General features: G+C 45.5%; 1 protein-coding gene across 1 annotated transcript in view; it reads left to right on the top strand.

The window, feature by feature from the left end:
• The window catches only part of RDX (radixin), a 155,621-nt gene extending 142,981 nt beyond the window's left edge, over positions 1–12,640 (top strand). Inside the window, exons 12-14 of the mRNA XM_073583101.1 lie at positions 162–254; positions 6,425–6,682; positions 8,973–12,640. Of these exons, the coding sequence (XP_073439202.1) occupies positions 162–254; positions 6,425–6,682; positions 8,973–9,137 (516 nt within the window). The 3' untranslated portion in view covers positions 9,138–12,640. The remainder of the gene's footprint in view (positions 1–161; positions 255–6,424; positions 6,683–8,972) is intronic.
• The last annotated feature ends 6,583 nt before the right edge of the window (positions 12,641–19,223 follow it).

Below are 19,223 nucleotides of genomic sequence, written 5' to 3'. Positions count from 1 at the left end.
TAAAGAAACGGTAGCAGTGTGGTCAAGCACTGATTAAAGGGGTTTCCTTGTGAAGACGAGCCCTGTTATATATAGAGGCAAGTTCTTACTCCTGGGTACTGCGGTGAGATACTCGGCCACATAAGGGTACACTCTGTGTTATGTGCTTTTCTTTTCCCCAGGCTGCTGAACTTGCAGAATTTACCGCTAAGATTGCTTTACTTGAAGAGGCAAAGAAGAAAAAGGAAGAAGAAGCTACAGAGTGGCAGCAAAAGGTAATCATTTTGGCTCTTTGCTCATTGCTTGCTAAAGAAATGTGTTGATTACCCTAAGGCCTGGCTCTGAACGGACCTATTGATGCATATATCCAGGGTAAGTCAAATCCAGATATACGAACCGTCCGTATATAACAAAGGAGCAGACCACATCATAATATAACTTTCAGGAGCAGCCATGCATCTAAAGCATCACATTCTAGCTGCTTTGTGTTGCCATTTTATGAGACCCGTAACATTTTTTTTTTTTTCTGTTGATGGGGCTGAATGAGGGCTAGGTTTCATCAAAAACAACTTTGTGTACATACGTTGTTTTGATTGCTAAATACATTTTTTTTTTTTTTTTTTTTGAGGGGTGATGGAAAAAAAACATGATTAAAATCAGGGCAGACTTTTCCAAACACGGTGATACCAAATTGTGTTTTTCTTTTGTTTCTGGCAATGAGGAAAAATGAGGATGATTTTAATATATATATCTATATCCACAAAAAACTGGGAAAACTTATTGACTCGCGTGTAAGCGTAGGGTGGAAAATGCAGCAGCTACTGGTAAATTTCAAGAATAAAAATAGATATCAATAAAAGTAAAATTGAGACGTCAGTAGGTTAAATGTTTTTGAATATCCATATTGAATCAGGAGCCCCATATAATGCTCCATACAGTTCATGCTGGCCCCATAGGATGCTCCATTCAAAATACACCCCATATAATGCTGTAAAAAGGCTAATAATGGCTTCCATAGAATAATATGCCCCATATGCTGCTCCATAAAGGTTATGGCCCCATAAGATGTTCCATAGATTATGCCCCATATAATGCTGCCCCCATAAGATGCTCCATAGATTATGCCCCCATAAGATGCTCCATAGATTATGCCCCCATAAGATGCTCTATAAAATGCTCCATAGATTATGCCCCCATATGCTGCTGGCGCTGCTGCTGCAAATAAAAATAAAAAAAATGACATACTCACCCCTCAGTCGCTGGGGGCCAGGTGTCTGGTCCTGAGCAGGCGGGGACACCGGCGTGCTATGGGCGCCAGGTGCCGGTGTCGCCGCTGGCTCAGGGCCCCGGCACCTGAGATATTCAGCTGTCCCCGTTCCATCGCTGCTCACCACTGTCTGCTGCGTCCTCTGTCAGTGACTGTTCAGACAGCAGACGGCGCGGAGTGCACTAACCACGTCATCGCGCCCTCTGCTGCCTGAACTTCACTGACAGGCGAGCAGCGTTGGAATGGGGACAGGTGAATACTGCATATACTTACCCCCTCCTGGCGCGGTCTCTGCAGCCACGGTCTCCCTTCCTCTTTTCAGCGGTCACGTGGTACCGCTCATTAAAGTCATGAATATACGCATATTCATGACTTTAATGAGCAGTACTACGTGACCGCTGAAGGAAGGAAGGGAGACCGTGGGAGAAGCGGGGGTGGGGGGGGGGGGGGGGCTGCAGAGACGTGCCAGGGGGGAATGTATGATCTGACACCCCCCTCCTCCGCCGACCCCCTGGTGTGTATGACTCGCGTTTAAGCTGAGAGTGGGACTTTCAGCCCAAAAACATGATGTGAAAATCTCGGCTTATATGCGGGTATATAATTTTACATTTAATATTTTTGAGAAATGTTTTTGTCTTTGTTTTTTAGTCCCCTTAGCATACTTGAACTTGCGATCGTTTTATCGCTCTTAATACATATTGCAATAGCAAAAATTTGTCTCCTACGGAGCACATCCTACAGCAGGTCATAGTAACTCATCGGTGTGACCCCAACCTCTCCACCCACCCACGATGGGAACGGTACGTGTTCTGTTTAACCCCTTCACTACCCATTGACTTTTTTATTTGGTTTTTTCCTCCTCTTCAAAGAGCTATCTTTTTGTATTTTTCTTGCCATATAGAGGACTTGTTTTTTCCGGGACCATTCATTTTACTGTATAATGTACTGGAAATGTTTGTTGAAGCTGCAAAAAAGTACAATTGTACTGACCTGGGGATTCATATTGTCAGCGACAAGTACCCAAACGTGCAGTGTTTTCCTAAGTTAAAAAAAAAGTTGTTTTTTTTTTTTTTTTTTTTTTTAAGAAACCCGTGGCGTTTCCATTTATTTGGGATCTGGTGTTGGTTGATGGTGTAGTTTTTGCATATATAGCAATAACGTGGGTACAGTTAAACTAATGAATGTATTCAAATTCAACAGGGATCTGATCTAACAATTAAAATATAACTTTTAATAATTTGATTAAAAATAGACCAATTGGATTGTTCTTTAAGACCTCAATCCAAGATTCACCTTTTGAGATCAGTTTAGAAAGGCTATCTTCTCTGGATGTATGGGTCCGTAAAATAAAGCAGTTCTAGAAGCCCCAAACAATGTCTGCAAATGCTCTCCTTGGGTGGGATGGCCATCGCCACTTTCCCCTTCAGAAAGGGATCCCAAAATGACAATACAGCGTAATTTTTCAGATGAAAAGACCTTAGTTCGTTCTATTTGAGTGACATTTTTGAAAAGTGGATACCTGGACCACATTTTTTTTTTAGAGAGGCTGAAAACACTTCTACGTGTAGCAGAAATCACGATCTCCTATGAACGCCGGCCACGACCTCCGATCTAACCGCGGCTGTTAGAGGCACTTCATGCCTGATTACTTCAGCCATTAAGTGCTGGGAAAAATGTGAGCTCTGCTTGCGAGCCCACATCAAATGCAGGGACACTGCCTTTGACGTACATGTGCAGGCTTATGTTAGCAGGAACGGACCCAACAGCAACTTCAGCCTCGGCTTTCATTAGAGGATATAGAGTGCGCCTGCATCCATCTGAACAGGAGAAGAGGTAGAGGTAGGGGAAAGCATTCACCAATGCGGACAGCAAGTGCTGCTCTCATGTCCCTGGGTGCAGGCACAATATAAAGCCATTAGAAAAGGATGTAGTGTTTTAAAATCAGGTTTTTGTGTTACATATATTTTTTAAAATGTTCAACTTTTTTTCTTTTTCCATATCCTTTTTCAAACAATCTTTATTACATTTTTGCATACAAAACTGGGCAAGGAAAGGAAATTAAAAAATATAAACCTTTTTTTATTTTACCAAAAAAAAAAAAAAAAACTAAATTGGCATTCTTGTTCTTTTCACACTGGCCACTTGGGCTTTTTAGACTCCCACGTCCTGTCCGTTTAGGATGTGTTTTCAGCAGGCTCTTTATCATCAGAGGCATGATTATGATGACCGGTCACATCTCTATACACAGTTGATGACACAGGATCCAACAATCAGAACAGACTGTCACGCCTGACCTGCTGATGCTTCAGTACAGAAGATAGGGTTCAGCCTGTCTATTTCTGCTAATGTGGCTTTCCTGAAAGAATGCAGAAATATGAATCAAGAATAGCCACGGTGGCCAGTGTGAAAATCGCAAGACTACCAATTTTTTTTTTTTTTTTTAATACAAATTGTGATATGGGAACGGAAACGCCCTCATTTTTTTTCAATAATTATTATGGACGTAACACAAAGACCGGATTTAAACAATAGGTAATTTTTCGAAGAAAGCCTTTACGATTTAAAAGGAGGCCATCTCTACTGCAGATGTAACGTTCATATGAATTGCAGGTGCCGTTAAAAGGCAAAACGATGCACAGGGTCTCCAGCTGATCTCTATGATAATGATCTATTCTGTGAGACTGAGCAGTATAATTGCATCAGTAGCTGGACTTTACAGCACCTCGACCATTAATGATAATTCCTCCAATGTCCGGAGCGTACAAGGTAGAGGCCGGTGTGGAGTGTTACATCTAATGGCCTGAAATGCAGGAGGTAAGACTTGCAATTACCACTAATTTCACCTCCTCTAGAAGTGTCATTTCCAATCAGTCCTCTCTGCAGCCGTCTGATTGCGAAGCACAAAATGTCATTTTGTTCACAATCCGTGCCTGCCTCCAGTATCGTGGCTTAATGTCTGATTGAGGGAGAGACATTAGTATTATAGAAGTATGAGGTGACTAGAAATGAAAATTAATTATTATTGTGAGTGGTAATCATTGCAGATAAAGGGGTCCTCCATACTGTAGTAAAGCATTATTGGGAAAAAAAAATCAATGAGCTCTCCTAAATGTTTTTTTCATCTTCTTCTTTTTTTTTTTTTTCCTTCTGGTCCATCATCCAGAGAAGATGTGGCTGCCATATTATAAGCATTCTTGGAAAACTATTGGCTGAATGAATACCAAGAACCAGAGAGCCAATGCTTCTAAAATGTTTGGAATTGGCGCCTAACTTTTGGGTTATTCAACCCGGAGTTCTAGGGATGCTTTAGTGTCTCACTGCCAAGTATTGTAAAAATAAATTCCTTTCTGTATTAGAAATTAGGATTTTTTTTTCCAGTGTTACTGGATGACAATAGTTCTGGTTATCGCATTGGAAGATACTAGTGCAGCAATGATTGTAACGTTATTTTACAGTACAAACCTAAATGGCAGAATCTGGTGCTATGGTTAGTGGCCAAGGTTTCGAGTTTGCTTGTCCTACTGTAAAGCTTTGAGATTTTTTTTTTCCAACAGTATTTGAAGATCATGATCCTCAGCCTTTTTCTTACATTGATGGTGGCATCTCTGACATGGAAGACACCACTATTCCTCTCCGTGCTTGGAACGTTGGTCCAGTTGGACACTATCCTTGCCGTTCATGCCATTGTTCTCTGCCAAAGTGTGGACAGTCTGGAGAGAGTCTGCCCTCAAAGCTTCAATCGCTTTTCCTTAATCCCATCTTCTGCATGATTTACGGTTTCTTCCCTTCTCTATGTGTTGTAGTTGATGGTAAAGATGAGGTCTCATTGTGGCTGCTGGTTGTGTAGACATTGGAGAGCCATCTTTTCTCAACCCTTATAGATCACACTTTAAAGCAAAGACAGCAATATTGTTGATTTCACGGTCCAAGTTGGACCATACTGCTTGAACTGGTCTGGCCTGAACGTAACGGCCCCTTAGACGTGTTTTGAGAATGTTGACTTTATGGCAGGAAACCCAGGGCCAGTATGGACATCATACTCCATGCTCCGACCATGAATGTTTAGATGTTTCAAAACCAGTTCACTAGCAATGTTCTGCTGCTAAAATCCCATGTTATGATGAATCTAATTGCGGTGCACCCTACGAGTTCCTGGCATAGGTTATCAGATACCTATCTATAGGATAGGTCATCAGTAGCAGGTCGTGTGGATGTCTAGCACCCAGCACTCCCACTAATCTGCTGTTTTTTCTCAGTGGCCAGATGTAAACACTTTGAATAAAGAGGCGGTCTGCAGCTTTGTGTAAAGTGTAGAGACTAGTGATGAGCGAATATACTTGTTGCTCGGGGATCTCCGAGTATTTTGGCGTGCTCGTAGATTTAGTTTGTCGCCTCAGCTGCATGATTTATGGCTGCTGAACAGGCTGAATACACAAGGGAATTCCCTAACAAACAGGCGTTCCTCACATGTATTCAGCCTGTCCAGCAGCCACAAATCATGCAGCTGCATCGACAGAAGCTAAATCTCCGAGCACGCCAAAATACTTGGGGGCCACCCGAGCATGCTCGCAAAAGCACGAGCAACAAGTTTACTCGCTCATCACTAGTAGAGACCATTTAATGCTGCTACAGCATTGCTCGTTATTTGCATAGACAGAAGCTGTGCTGCAGCAGCCGCTACACTTGGAATAAAGCTTTGCTCAGCAGCTTCTCAGTGTTTACATTCAGCCGCCATGGGAGCCAAGAAGAGCTGTTCTGTTGCGACGCTGAGTATCGGACCCCCATCGATCTGTTACTGATGACCAGTCCCATGGATAGGTCATCACATACGTATAACCTGGAAGTCCTGCAATGCCACAGTCATCAGCAATCCAGATCTGTTGTCTTTAATGCAAACACAATTAGTATTTATATTTTCAATTTTAGCAGCATATTGCTGTTCAGTCAAGTTGGCCTAGAATAATTGTAGTTTTAATTTTCCACCGTTCGAGGACATACAACCTCATCTTCAAGCATGTTTTTCATTGTGGTTTCATTAATAAGTTCCTCTGAATTGTACTCTGTGACCGCTTCGCAGTAGTACTTCTGCCTTTTCCTTAAACATTACATTACTGTGAATCATACAATCATAATGTAACATGGTGATACAAGTATGTGACCTCTCTTATTGTTGGCCAGGCATATTCTGCACAAGAAGATCTGGAAAAAACCAAAGAGGAACTAAAATCGGTGATGTCTGCTCCACCACCTCCTCCACCGCTGCTCCCCCCACCGCCTGTTGCACCTGCAGAAAACGAACACGAGCACGACGAGCATGATGAAAACAGCGCAGAGGCCAGCGCAGAGTTGTCCTCTGAGGGGGTGGTGAATCATAGGAGTGAGGAGGAGAGACTGACCGAAACGCAAAAGAATGAGCGTGTAAAGAAGCAACTACAGGTAACCATTCACATGAGGTACAAAAAGTCAGGTCTCCACTTACCATTTGGCTATAGGGTGCTTGGAAACAGGGCTGTAGAGTAGGAAGCCAAGCTTCTGACTCCTCTATTTCCCTGACTTACGAGGGGCGATCCAAAAGTAATGATAATCAATAATAAACACAATGAATATAGTCACAAAATTTTTTTATTTTTCTACATAGTCTCCTAACAAGTCTATACATTTAGTCCATCTCTTTTCTAAACTTAGAATTCCCTTCGAAAAAAAATTCTTGATCCTCAAAAAACTCTCCAACAGTGGTTATCACGTTGCTATTGTCATCAAATTTCTTGCCCCGGAGGTGTTCCTTGAGCCGAGGAAAGAGAAAGAAGTCACTGAGGGCTAGATCTGGCGAATAGGGGGGGTGTTCCACCAGTTCAAAGCCCGCTTCTTGAATGGTAGCCATGGGAACTGCAGGTTTGTGAGCCGATGCGTTATCTTGGTGAAACAGCACTCCAGCCCGCAGTTTGCCACACCTTTTCTCCTTGATAGCCTCCCACAATCTTCTTATTTGTTCTGCGTAGTAGGAGCCTGTAATAGTGGCTCCCTTCTCCAAATAGTCCACCATAATAATTCTTTCAGCGTCCCAAAAAACGGACGCCATAACCTTCCCTGCTGAGCTTGACACTTTGAATTTCTTCGGCATCGGTTCGTCGGTTCGTTTCCATGTCATCGATTGTTTAGTTTCGGGATCAAAGTGGTGGATCCAGGTCTCATCCATGGTCAAAAAACGTGACAAAAAATTCTCCTTGTCTGCTTGGAACTTTTCGAGATTTGCTATTGAAATGTCAACTCGTTTCTTCTTTTGCTCGTCGGTTAACATTTTTGGCACCCAACGCGCGGAGACCTTTCTCATATGCAATTCTTTTGCAAGGATTCTTTGAATACTGCCATATGAGATCCCTGTGACCTCAGCTACATGCCTGATAGTCACTCTTCGATCTGCCAACACAACTTCTTCAACTTTTTTCACGTTTTCTTCATTGAGGCACGTGGATGGGCGTCCTTCGCGATGTTCATCTTCCGTCGATGTTCTTCCCAGCTTAAATTCCTTGGCCCAGCGTGCAACTGTGGAATATGGAGGAGAAGAGTCCCCCAATGTTTCCACCAAGTCGCTGTGTATGTCTTTGGTAGACATTTTTTTCAAGCAGAGGTATTTGATGACAGCTCTGAGCTCGTTTTTTTCCATTTTGATGTTCACTCCTTGGCAGTTCATATTCAAATGAATGTAGCTCCCGGGAATCGTGGCCTATTTAGGTGATTTTTTTTTTTCCTGGACTAGTGGGTACCTAACAGACAAGAAAACTTTTTATTTTAATTTCTGTGTGCAATAGAAATAACCGATTATCATTACTTTTGGATCGCCCCTCGTACATGCTCAGTAGTGATCAGTGCTGTGGAGTCGTAACTAAAGGGCAGCACAGATTCATCTCAACTAACAGCCAATATTCTTAGATCAGGAACAGAACAGACCTTTGTGTGACACTTTATAACTTTCCAAAATTATTCTGAAAAACTTTACAGCACCTCCTGCATTGTACTACTGTACTCAATATATTATATATTTTCGGAATCTGTCCATTTTTATGCCAACTCAATGGACACATACTCTGACTTCACAGCCCTGCTTGGCAACTATAAACTATTTGCACAACTTGACTATCAAAGGGGTTGTCAATCTGTAGGGGCAATTTATTTATTTATTTTTTTCTTAAATGCAAGAATTTGGGGCTTTTGCTATTGCGTTTCATTAAAAATGTTGTACGGTTTGTGCAGAGAAAAAGAGCATGTAAAAGGAAACTGTGCAAAATTTTTAATGAAACTCCGCTGCAAAAATGTTTTTATTTAAAAATAAATAATTTACTCCAAACTTTTAAGAAGTTTTACACTAGGAGATGCCAGACCTTCCACTTCACTAGTCATATGCAATGGCTTTGCGGTCACGTTGCTGCCAGTGTCAAAATGTTACTAGAACAAATCCTTTAGAAATAAAGAATTTGTTATTGGTGAATAATACACGAGTGCAGGATCAGACTACAAGGTTTGTTTGTAGTCTGTAACCATGGCAATACCATAGGTCTGCATGTATTTTCATAGTTGCTTCATTTTTATGATTCCTTGGTTTAAAAAAATAATTTGCGAATGCGCACATCTCTTTTTAAAGGGCTTGGCACAGAATTTCTTTAAAAATGCTATCAAATAAGTGTTACAAGGCTGTTGAATCTCCCACAATTTTTATTTCTATTTCCAGGCTCTAAGTTCTGAGCTGGCACAAGCAAGAGATGAAACCAAGAAAACACAAAACGACGTTCTCCACGCTGAAAACGTGAAAGCCGGCCGAGACAAGTACAAGACACTCCGCCAGATCCGACAAGGAAACACGAAGCAGCGTATCGATGAGTTTGAATCAATGTGAAGAGGCCTCTCCCTGCTAACGCCGTGCTACACTAAAAGTAGGCCTTTAACGAATCGATGAAGGAGCGTTACCCCACCCCTTGCCAAAGCACCTGTACCAGTCTGACTGTGGAGGAGAGATTTAAAACCAGAGCAGGACGAATAGGATTTATCTGCAGTGCTGAACGTGTCGCGTCCGATTTCAGTTTCGTCACACCACCGTATCAATGTCGCTAATTCACGTTGTCATTATTCGTTTCCTAACAGATAGTCGTTAGCTGCTAACGAATCTTTGAGTTGTGAACGGATGTCTCAAGTCGGAGTCTAGAACTGACAAAGGAGTTTAGTGAGTGGGTATGTGTTCTTTTGGTTGTTATTTTGGATCTTTTGGGATTATTTGTCAGTTGTACGTCCCACCATGATATTTTTCTCCAGTTCCATGTCCTGACAATTTGGTTTAGCAATAAGAAGACCTTTTATTTTTTTTTTTCTTCTGTAATAAGAGGTTACTTTATACTACTACCTCACAGACACATGATGACTGGTCCTCGTAACACAAAACAACATGTTTTCTTCACTAAGATTTACCCTAGTTTGAGTTGTTTTTTTTTTTTTGTACTTTATTTTTCTTGAACTTTATTTTATTGCTTTTCACGGATAATCTGTCTATACAAGTTTGTAAAGTAGTACTGAGCATATTATTATTTTATAGGAGACTGGTAACTAATTTACCAGGCATGACGAGTACTATATACAGTCCGTTATCCATATAATGCTAATTTTCCGTTGCGCCCAGTCCTGAAGGGAAACTGTCTGTACATAAGGACTGAGCAGCCTCAGAATTACTAAAGGGTTTGTCCACTGCTGAACAACCTTTTCATAAATGCTGACATATTACATGCCTGCGGATCGGTGCCATTTCGTCATTGTCGGCACTGTTCCAGATACAAAAGCACTGAATCCTATCGGTGAATCCTGATGAGCTGCAGCGCTCATGTGAAACACCGTATATACTAGTGTATAAGCCGAGTTTTCCAGCACATTTTTTTGTGTGCGTAAAAAGCCCCCCACCCCCCTCGGCTTATGAACGAGTCATTTGTCCCAGAAAGACAGAGAGGGAGAGGCAGCGGGTCACAGAGGCAGGAGTCGGCGGCTGTGGCTATAGCCTGTACCGCCAACTTCCAGCACACATCCTACTTGCATTCGTTCCGGCGCCAGCAGCTCTTCCTGCCGAACGATCACGTGGCCTCGCTCATTAAGGTAATTAATATTCACACCTCTTCACTCCCATAGGCGTGGAGTGAACATTCATTACCTTAATGAGCGGGGTTACGTGATCGCTTGGCAGGAAGAACTGCTGGCGCCGGAACAAGATGCAGCGAGGGCACGCAGGCAAGGTAAGTAGGATGTTTTGGATTTTTTTTATAAGAGCCATTAAGACAAGGCTAGGGGATAAGGAACCATTCATACAAGGACAGGGACGGGGAGCCATGCATACTAGGATAAGGGATGAGGGGACAATGCATACTCGGCTTATACTCGAGTCAATAAGTGAACCCAGTTTTTGTGGTAAAGTTAGGTGCCTAGGCTTATACTCAGGTCAACTTATACTCTAGTATATACGGTAACACTAGGAGACAAACAGCATCGACATTGCTGGGATGCACCAGTCCAGGAGATGAGTTTAAGTTTTTATTTGGAGGACTGCAGCATTTAAGAAGGGATTGTGCAGTAGTGACCATCCGCTTTAAGGCCATTTTCCCACACCCAACTTTCCAGCTACGAGTACGGACCAACCACAGCAGCTATCCTGAACAGAGGACTCCCTAGACTTCTTTATCAGCTTCGATGTCTGAGTCTCTCCAAGCTCGTAGTTTGGGAGGACGTCGCCTGCGCCAGATGCCATGATGTCTGTCCATCACGTCGTCTCCTCTTCTGTCACCGAGCTCAGCAGCCTTATACATGCTAGTAGTCCAGACCTCACGGTCCCGGTCTCGGCCCAGCAATGTTGGATGTAAGAAACCAGTCTTATCGTGCCATGATGGCTGGTAGAGGCTGCTCAGTCCTTGGTTTCATAGGTCATTTTTAGATAAATGTGAAATGAGTAGTGAGAAGATGAGAAAAACTTCTTGTGAAATGCTTTATAAACAGCCTTCAGTGTAAAGTATGGCTCTCGGCTGCTTTTGGATATTACTTTTGGCAGTACAATCCCCAAGTGAACTCTCGGTGGCTTAGTATAGCACATACCATTATGAAAACTGCATTGTTTTCTACAACCACATCCCGTGAAGGGCTAGGTCTTATTTCATAATTGCCCCATATAGTCCAATCACACACGTCTGATAGCAAGAAGGTGGCCATGTCTGCCGCGTTGCAATATTTCACAGGATTTGCATATGAAAACCTCCTGCTGAACCCCTAACATATCAATCAGATCAGAAATGGCCATTAGTTTGGAGGCAGCCAGAATATCCGCCAGCCTGTTGGGCTAGTGCAGACTGAGGCTACTGACTTTACATTTGTTTAGACGATTGTACGCCAGGGTTTATTCCTTACAAGTTCACTATCAGTGTTTGCAGTCCCGGTTGCTCACTCATAATGATGAGCAAATTCTAGATTTTTGTAGGGTAATATATAGGAAAACTGACAATTTTGATAATGCACCTGAAAAGTTAATTCAAGTGAATGGCCAACAGGTATAAGGGGCCATCGTCTTAAAAAAAAAAAAAAAAAAAGGGGAATTTATCAGGCACTTATGTCTGGTTTTATTTTTTTTCTTTTGGATGTACCCTAATAATTCAGCTAACAACTAGACAGCAATATATTGCAGTGCCATTTGGAAGGAAATGGTTTGTATATTTAGCGTAGGAAAAACCCCTGCAAGATACAAGACCTTTCTTTGGCTGGAATCCTATCTAAAGTTCATGGAGATTGATTCAGAAGCAAAAGGGATTATAACATAATAACGGCTGGTTTCTGTTTCTTGCTAAGTCTAATTTTGGCTCAGGTCAAAAATTTCATGTTCTATTCTTACTTTTTGGAAGAGTTATGGCCCCCCGGTTATTCAGTTTCCACCAGAATTTTTGGCTTAAAATTCTTTGAAACTTTGGCAAAACTTGTAGTTAGGCAAACAATGCATCTTTTGATGTTTTTACACCTGACCCGGGAAGGACTGCTGTCACAAAGATGGCATAAACTATGAGTGAAGTAGGTTTTTTTGGGCCTCATGGCAGCTGGGAGATGCACCAAATTCATTAAGGTGCACATCTCTTAATTTGAGAAACAGGTTCAAAACGTCAGTCTTTATGAATCAGGGCCTTGATCTTTATCATTCAGACACACTGATCAGCAGCTATCGTTCAGTCATGTAGCCAGTGATGGTTAAAGAAGTCGCATTTCAGAACAGTAAAACTAGGATTTTTTTTCCCTTTTACATATATATATATATTTTTTTTGTTGTTCATCAAAGCTGCCGTTGCAACGATTTTCAACCAGGTTGTTTAACAATAAAGATATAAAGGATAATTCTTCTGGTCGTCTTTGTGCCTACATGAATATCTTATTTTATCCTATCCGAGTTAAGGCAGCAAATGAAGAACACCAGGTAGGTGTAAGAAATGTAAGCACCAAAAGAGAACAATTGAAGGAACAGTCAATAGAACCAATGAAAAAAAAAATTACAATATTTTATTAGACAATTATACCACAAAATAACCAACAAAATTAAAACCTAAGACTAAGAATAAACTGGGAACATTTAACATAAGACCGAACAGCAGCAAAAAACACCACAGTACATATCTATAAAATATCTAATGATACTTAATATATAATATTAATAAGTCCATGTAGACGCCCAATAATATGTAATACTAAATGCACTGGACAATATTGCATAAAAGGGCTACAGTGCTTTAGGGACCATAGGCAAGATGGCACAATATAGATATACAAGCATTAAGTAATAACTATCAAATATAAAATACTGAGCTGTCCAATCAAAAATGCCAAGAAAAAATATAATTAATTGATCAAGGAACATAAATAACCAAAAGGTATACAATATTGATCAATAAGGTAATGTAGGGCAAGCACTAATACCCCACAATAGGCCGCAATATGTCATCAATAATTATTACCTATGTCCATAGTGAAAAGGTGTAGCGACTGCTGAGACGCACCTCGATGCGCATTGCAGTTTCAACAGGAGTGGGAGTAGCAGTAGAATGCTTGGTGTTTAAATAGTAATGTATTGATGGGGTAATCAGCCGGGCCTGTGTACCGGAGCATAGCCGCCATGTTGTGACATCACTAAGGGGACGGCACCCGGTCACATGATCCGGTCATGTGACTGGAAATGTAACCCAGGCAGCGCTAGATTGAGCACCTCCACACCGGGACGCCACAGCGCACGCACAACTGTGCACTACAGGTCAGATAAAAATGTGTAGTTTCTTTTTAGCTGCAAGTTGGAGGGTCACTTTAAAAGCAATCTGTCAACACAAGATCACTGTTCAAATATTGAAAGCGGCACTCGGTTGAGTGCAACGTCGCATCTCCTTGCCTCAAATCTATCTCCATCCCCTCTCCTCATTGATTGAAAATGAAAGCAAATAGAATCCTTCCATGGTGAAATGCCTCCGAACAACATATATCAAGAAACCGAAAATTGTAAAATTATCAAATCGATTTTCAGGACCCAAATTCAGCGGTCACGTTGCCATCCCTGTAGCGTCGTATGACAAATGGGTGCGGTTCATTGCGATGCCGCAACAATGACATTGCCTTGAGCCTACAAATGAGAAGTGGTATCAAGGATCCTGGCAAGTAGGAGGTGGTTTGCAGGCCTCCCATCCATCATTCATGGACCAGAGTCCTGCAAATTGATTCTCTTTTTTTTTTTTTTTTTTTTTCTTTTTAATAAAATAATTGCGCTCACCAGATGGTCCTGTGCCGGCAGCCTCTTGTCAGTCTTCAGGTTTCATATGTGTGATGGGGTGGCCGCCTCATGTTCTTGTGCGTGTTGGGCCGACCGCCTCATATCAGGCCTCATATCTCGTGTGTGTGTGTTGGGCTGACCGCCTCATGTCTCATTTGTGTTGGACTGACCGTCTCGTGTCTTGGGTGTGTGTTGGGCCTCATGTTATGTTGGGCCCACCACCTAATTTTGGGTGTGTGTGTGTTGGACCCACCACCTCGTGTGTGTGTGTGTGTTGTGTTACTAATAAAAATAGTAAAATATCTACATCCCTGTTATCCTTCTAATTAGTTAAGCCAAATGAAATCATTGTAAATCCAGTTAATCTTCGGGGTCTAAAGTAATAAATTGGACTGATTGGCATTTAAAAGAAACCTGTAACCAGGCATAACACTTAACCTGCACATAGGGGTTTAATCTGCGCTATGATGCCGTCAGGTGCCTGCATGCAGCCGAAAGCGGGGAGAAAATGGTCTTTATTCTCCCCGACATCATTTGGTATTCAGTCCTAGGGTTGGAGGTGTCGCCCGTTAAGTTACCGCTCTGAGTATACAGAGCCATGCTATAACCATGCCCTTGACACTGGCTCTACATTGTGGCCACTCTATATACTCAAAGCAGTGACTGAACTGGTGATGCCTCCACCCCTATGGCTGAATACTGGTGGGGAGAATAAAGATACGGTAATTTCTCGTTCGCCTTATTGGGGGACACAGAGACCATGGGTGTATGCTGCTGCCACTAGGAGGCTGACACTATGCACAAAAAAAGGTTAGCTCCTCCTCCGCAGTGTACACCCCACCGACCGGCAGGAAGTTCCTCAGTTTAGCTTAGTGTCAGTAGGAGGTGGACACGGGTCTTTTATTAGACCCCTATCTACCTCGTCGTGCGTCGTTCCTTTACAGGTTTCGGAGGGATACGGAGTGAACAGTCACATCCGTACTCCCACAAAGAGACTATGAGTACGGCGTGTACTGCCACCCCGTATCCTCATAGGTCTCCGCGGCAGGACCAGGAGCCTCGCACAGGTGCGTGCCAGCTATACGGACGGTCCTTGCCCCCCGCCTCCCACCATCTCGCCTACCAGAGCCTGACGGTTGGACGAGGCGTGGATTCCATAAAGACGACAGACAGCGTGGGATTCTCAGGTACCTTTATTGTGGCCCCTGGCCTGGGTGAGTATGCGGTCTAGCGGTCCCCCGGCGTTTTCATCCTAAGGCGGTCGCCAGGGGACCACGGTAGGGCCTGCGCGCCTGCTTCTCCCCGCGGTCGCCGCATCCATGAAGGCCCCTTTTCTTTCGGGCCTTGTTCTGCGCCCCCCCCCCGTTTCTTCATCCCGGCAGGGGTATACAGGGGTCGGGCTGTGGGAAGCAGGGACGCGGCCCGGGGTTGCAGCCCGGTGTTGCGGCGCATCTTCCGCGCCGACCCCCTGCTGACAGGCGGCCGGCGCTATTAATTTAGGCCCCGGCTTCATCTCGGGCCTACCGCTGCGTCGCGGCCACGCCCCCTGCCCCTTTCTTCTAAGCGGGCTTCTCTCCCGCCCGTCCTAGGCCTTCCCAGCCCCCTTGCCTCACACCAGCCTGCTATTGGACAGCGGGCGGTGCTAAGGGGATCTCTGCGGCGAGCTCCGCCCTTCTCCCTCTGGCAGCGCGCCCTTTCCCTGGTGGTCGCCATCTTCTCAGCCTGCCAGCCGGACCTCATTCCCTGCCGGATTTCGGTCGCTGGGCCTTTTTTCAGCCGGATTGGCCTGGCCTCATCCTGCAGCCAGATCAGAGAGCGTCGCCCTTGGGGACACTGGACCGTGAGTAGCTCTGCACCTGCAGACTGACACCCTTCTCTGCCTTCTGTCCCCCAACCGGCCTGCACTGCCTCTCTTTTCACTATGTCCAACGCTAAGTCTGATCGTACCCGCTCTGCGTCCAGCCCGACGCCGCTCAGGAGCCATCCATAGCCCCAGGGGCGAGTGAGCCCCCCATGCCGGGTTGGGCCTCCTCTTAATCACAGTCAGTGGCAGACCTCATCAAGGTGTCTCAGTCCCTAGTAGCCGTTCTGGACAAGTTGCCCTTGGGAGCTTCGGCGGGACCCAGCACATCTCAGGACGTCCCATCTGACCCAGCCAGCGGCAGTCGCAAGAGGCCCAGGCAGGACCTCCAGGCGGAGTCCTCCCCTCGTCCTACCTCACCCCATAGTCCCCAGCAGTCTCCCTCTCGGGCCTCCTCCCCCGAGTCAGGCGAAGCGCTTTCGGAATCGGAAGGGGTCTTAGAGCTGGATTCGGACCAGGATGCGAACATGAAGGTTACGGTGCAAAACCTCATTGCCGCGATTCACCATACCTTTGACATCGCTGACGCCCCTGCGAAATCCTCAGATCAGGAGGTTTCGTCCAGACGGGCGGAAACACCATCCAGGGTGTTTCCCTTCCATTCTGAGTTTGGAAAGATTTTTACAAAGGAGAGAGAAGATCCGACCAGACGCTTTCAAAGAGGAAAGCGTCTCGGCGTGCTGTACCCGTTTGCTAAAGAGCTCACGGACAACTGGGCCGCTTCTCCCTCGGTGGACCCTCCCGTGTCCAGACTTTCTAATAATACGGTCCTTCCGCTGTCAGGGGTGGCGTCGCTAAAAGATTCTAATGATAGGATCATAGAATCTCTAGCAAAATCTGCCTTCGAAGCGGCATCAGCAGCGGTATGTCCAGTCTTTGTTTCTTCTTGGGCAGCAAAGGCCATATCCACTTGGGCAGATGACCTTCGGCAGGGCATTCTGGATAAGGCACGACCAGAGCATTTGGCCGATCTCGCCAATCAGATTTCCCATGCGGGGGATTATCTGCTTTCTGCCTCCTTGGATGCCGCATCTTGCGCAGTTCAGGCGTCAAGTAACATCGTGGCAATCCGACGTACAATTTGGCTCAAGGCCTGGCAGGCGGACTTGTCCTCTAAAAAGTCTCTGACCAATCTGCCTTTTCAGGGAGTGCGTCTCTTCGGATCACAATTGGATCAGATTATTAAGGACGCTACTGGAGGTACGAGTTCTCTTCTCCCCTCCAAGCCTCGCAGACCTCCTCCAAGGCGTCAGTTTCGTCCCTGTCGGACTTTCCGCCGTTTCAATACGGCGGAAAACCCTTCCAACCAGCAAAGGCCACAGGCACGTCAGGAAAGAAAGAACGTTTCCTTCAGGCCCACTCCGTCCTGGCGGTCCCACTCTTCCCAGGGAAGACCGTCCAGATCTAGATCTGGATGGTCTACGTCCGCATGACTACCATCGGTCTCCCGTGGGTCCCTTCCAATTGGGAGGTCGACTTCTCTTCTTTAGCGACGTCTGGCTCGCCTCAGTAGAGGACGCTTGGGTCAGAGAGGTTGTATCAACAGGATACAAAATAGAGTTCATTTCTCTTCCACGGGATCGTTTCTTACAATCCCGTCCGCCGAGGGATCCGGCCTTGGTCCCGGGGTTCGGTTTGGCCATCACCTCTCTTCTCAGTTCCGGGGTGATTGTGCCCGTTCCCGAATCGGAACGCTTCACAGGGTTTTATTCAAACCTGTTTGTGGTGCCGAAAAAGGACGGGACAGTTCGACCCATCTTGGATCTCAAGTTACTCAACAAGAGAGTTCGCCTTCGCCACTTCTGGATGGAGTCAGTTCGCTCAGTAATTGCTTCCATGGAGGAGCAGGAATTCATGGGTTCCATAGACATCCAAGATGCCTATCTACATGTGCCCATATTTCCCGGACATCAGAAGTTCCTGCGGTTTGCGATTCTTCACGAACATTACCAGTTTGTCGCGCTTCCTTTCTGGCTCGCCACCGCTCCCAGAGTCTTCACGAAGATTATGGCGGCGTTGATGGCCTTCTTGAGGATCAGATGTCTCGTTCTTTTTCCGTACCTCGACGATATCCTGATCAAGGCCCCCTCCTTTCAACAGGCCCGCCTAAGTGTGGCGATCATTCTAGACACCCTGTCCAGTTTTAGGTGGATCGTCAACCGGGAAAAGTCCTGTCTGGTCCCTACTCAACGCCTTGTGGTTCTGGGCCTTCTGTTCGACACTCGTCGGTCAAGGGTATTTCTCCCACAAGACAAGATTCTTTCCCTGCAGCAGGGCGTGCGACCATTACAGATCACACGATTTCCATCCCTCAGGTCAGCCATGAGGGTCCTGGAGAAGATGGTGGCGGAGATAGAGGCAGTTCCCTTTGCCCAATTTCACGCCAGGCCACTCCAGCAGGCCATTTTGTCCAGGTGGAACAGGTCGGCTCTGTCTCTGGATCGTCCGGTTCGCCTTTCCTGCCGGATCAGGCGGTCTCTCAACTGGTGGTTGACGTCTCCCCTCATTCTCTTGGGGCGGTCTTTTCCCGTTCACTGGCAGATTGTCACTACGGATGCCAGCCTCATCGGCTCGGGTGCAGTGTTCCGCAATCACACTGTTCAGGGTCGATGGTCGACTCAGGAATCAGCTCTGCAGATCAAAGTCCTAGAGATACGGGCGATCCATCTAGCTCTCGTCCACTGGGAAAGGCGCCTCAAGGGCCTGCCTGTCAGGATTCAGACAGACAATGCCACAGCGGTGGCGTATATCAACCGCCAAGGGGGGACACGGAGTGTCTCAGCCCTGGCGGAAGTGTCCAGAATTCTTCAATGGGCAGAGACCTTTGTTCCAACGATTTCCGCGGTTCACATTCCCGGCGTGGACAACTGGGCCGCCGATTTCCTCAGCCGCGAGGGTCTCGCGGCAGGGTAATGGTCCCTACATCCGGAGGTTTTTCATCTGCTCTGCCGTCGGTGGGGAACCCCGGATGTAGACCTCATGGCATCTAGCCTCAACAGGAAAGTACCACAATTCGTGTCCAGGTCTCGGGACCCTCTGGCAGTGGGCGCCGACGCTCTGGCCGTCCCTTGGTCACAGTTCGTGCTCCCCTAACTGTTCCCTCCTCTGCCTCTTCTTCCCAAGTTGTTGAAGAAAATCAAAGCAGAGGGGATTCCAGTCATCCTCATCGCCCCGAATTGGCCCAGAAGGTCTTGATTCGCAGACATTGTCAACCTTCTCGCGGACGCCCCCTGGAAGCTTCCCGACGGGCAGATCTGCTGTCTCAAGGCCCGATTTGCCACCCCAATTCTCGGTCGCTCAATTTAACG

The sequence above is a fragment of the Dendrobates tinctorius genome, unplaced genomic scaffold, assembly GCF_039654945.1.
Source record: "Dendrobates tinctorius isolate UK_male_01 unplaced genomic scaffold, ASM3965494v1 ptg000075l, whole genome shotgun sequence".
Lineage (NCBI taxonomy): Eukaryota > Metazoa > Chordata > Amphibia > Anura > Dendrobatidae > Dendrobates > Dendrobates tinctorius.
The sequence above is the reverse complement of the archived record's forward strand: the minus strand, read 5'-3'. Positions and strand labels throughout refer to the sequence as shown.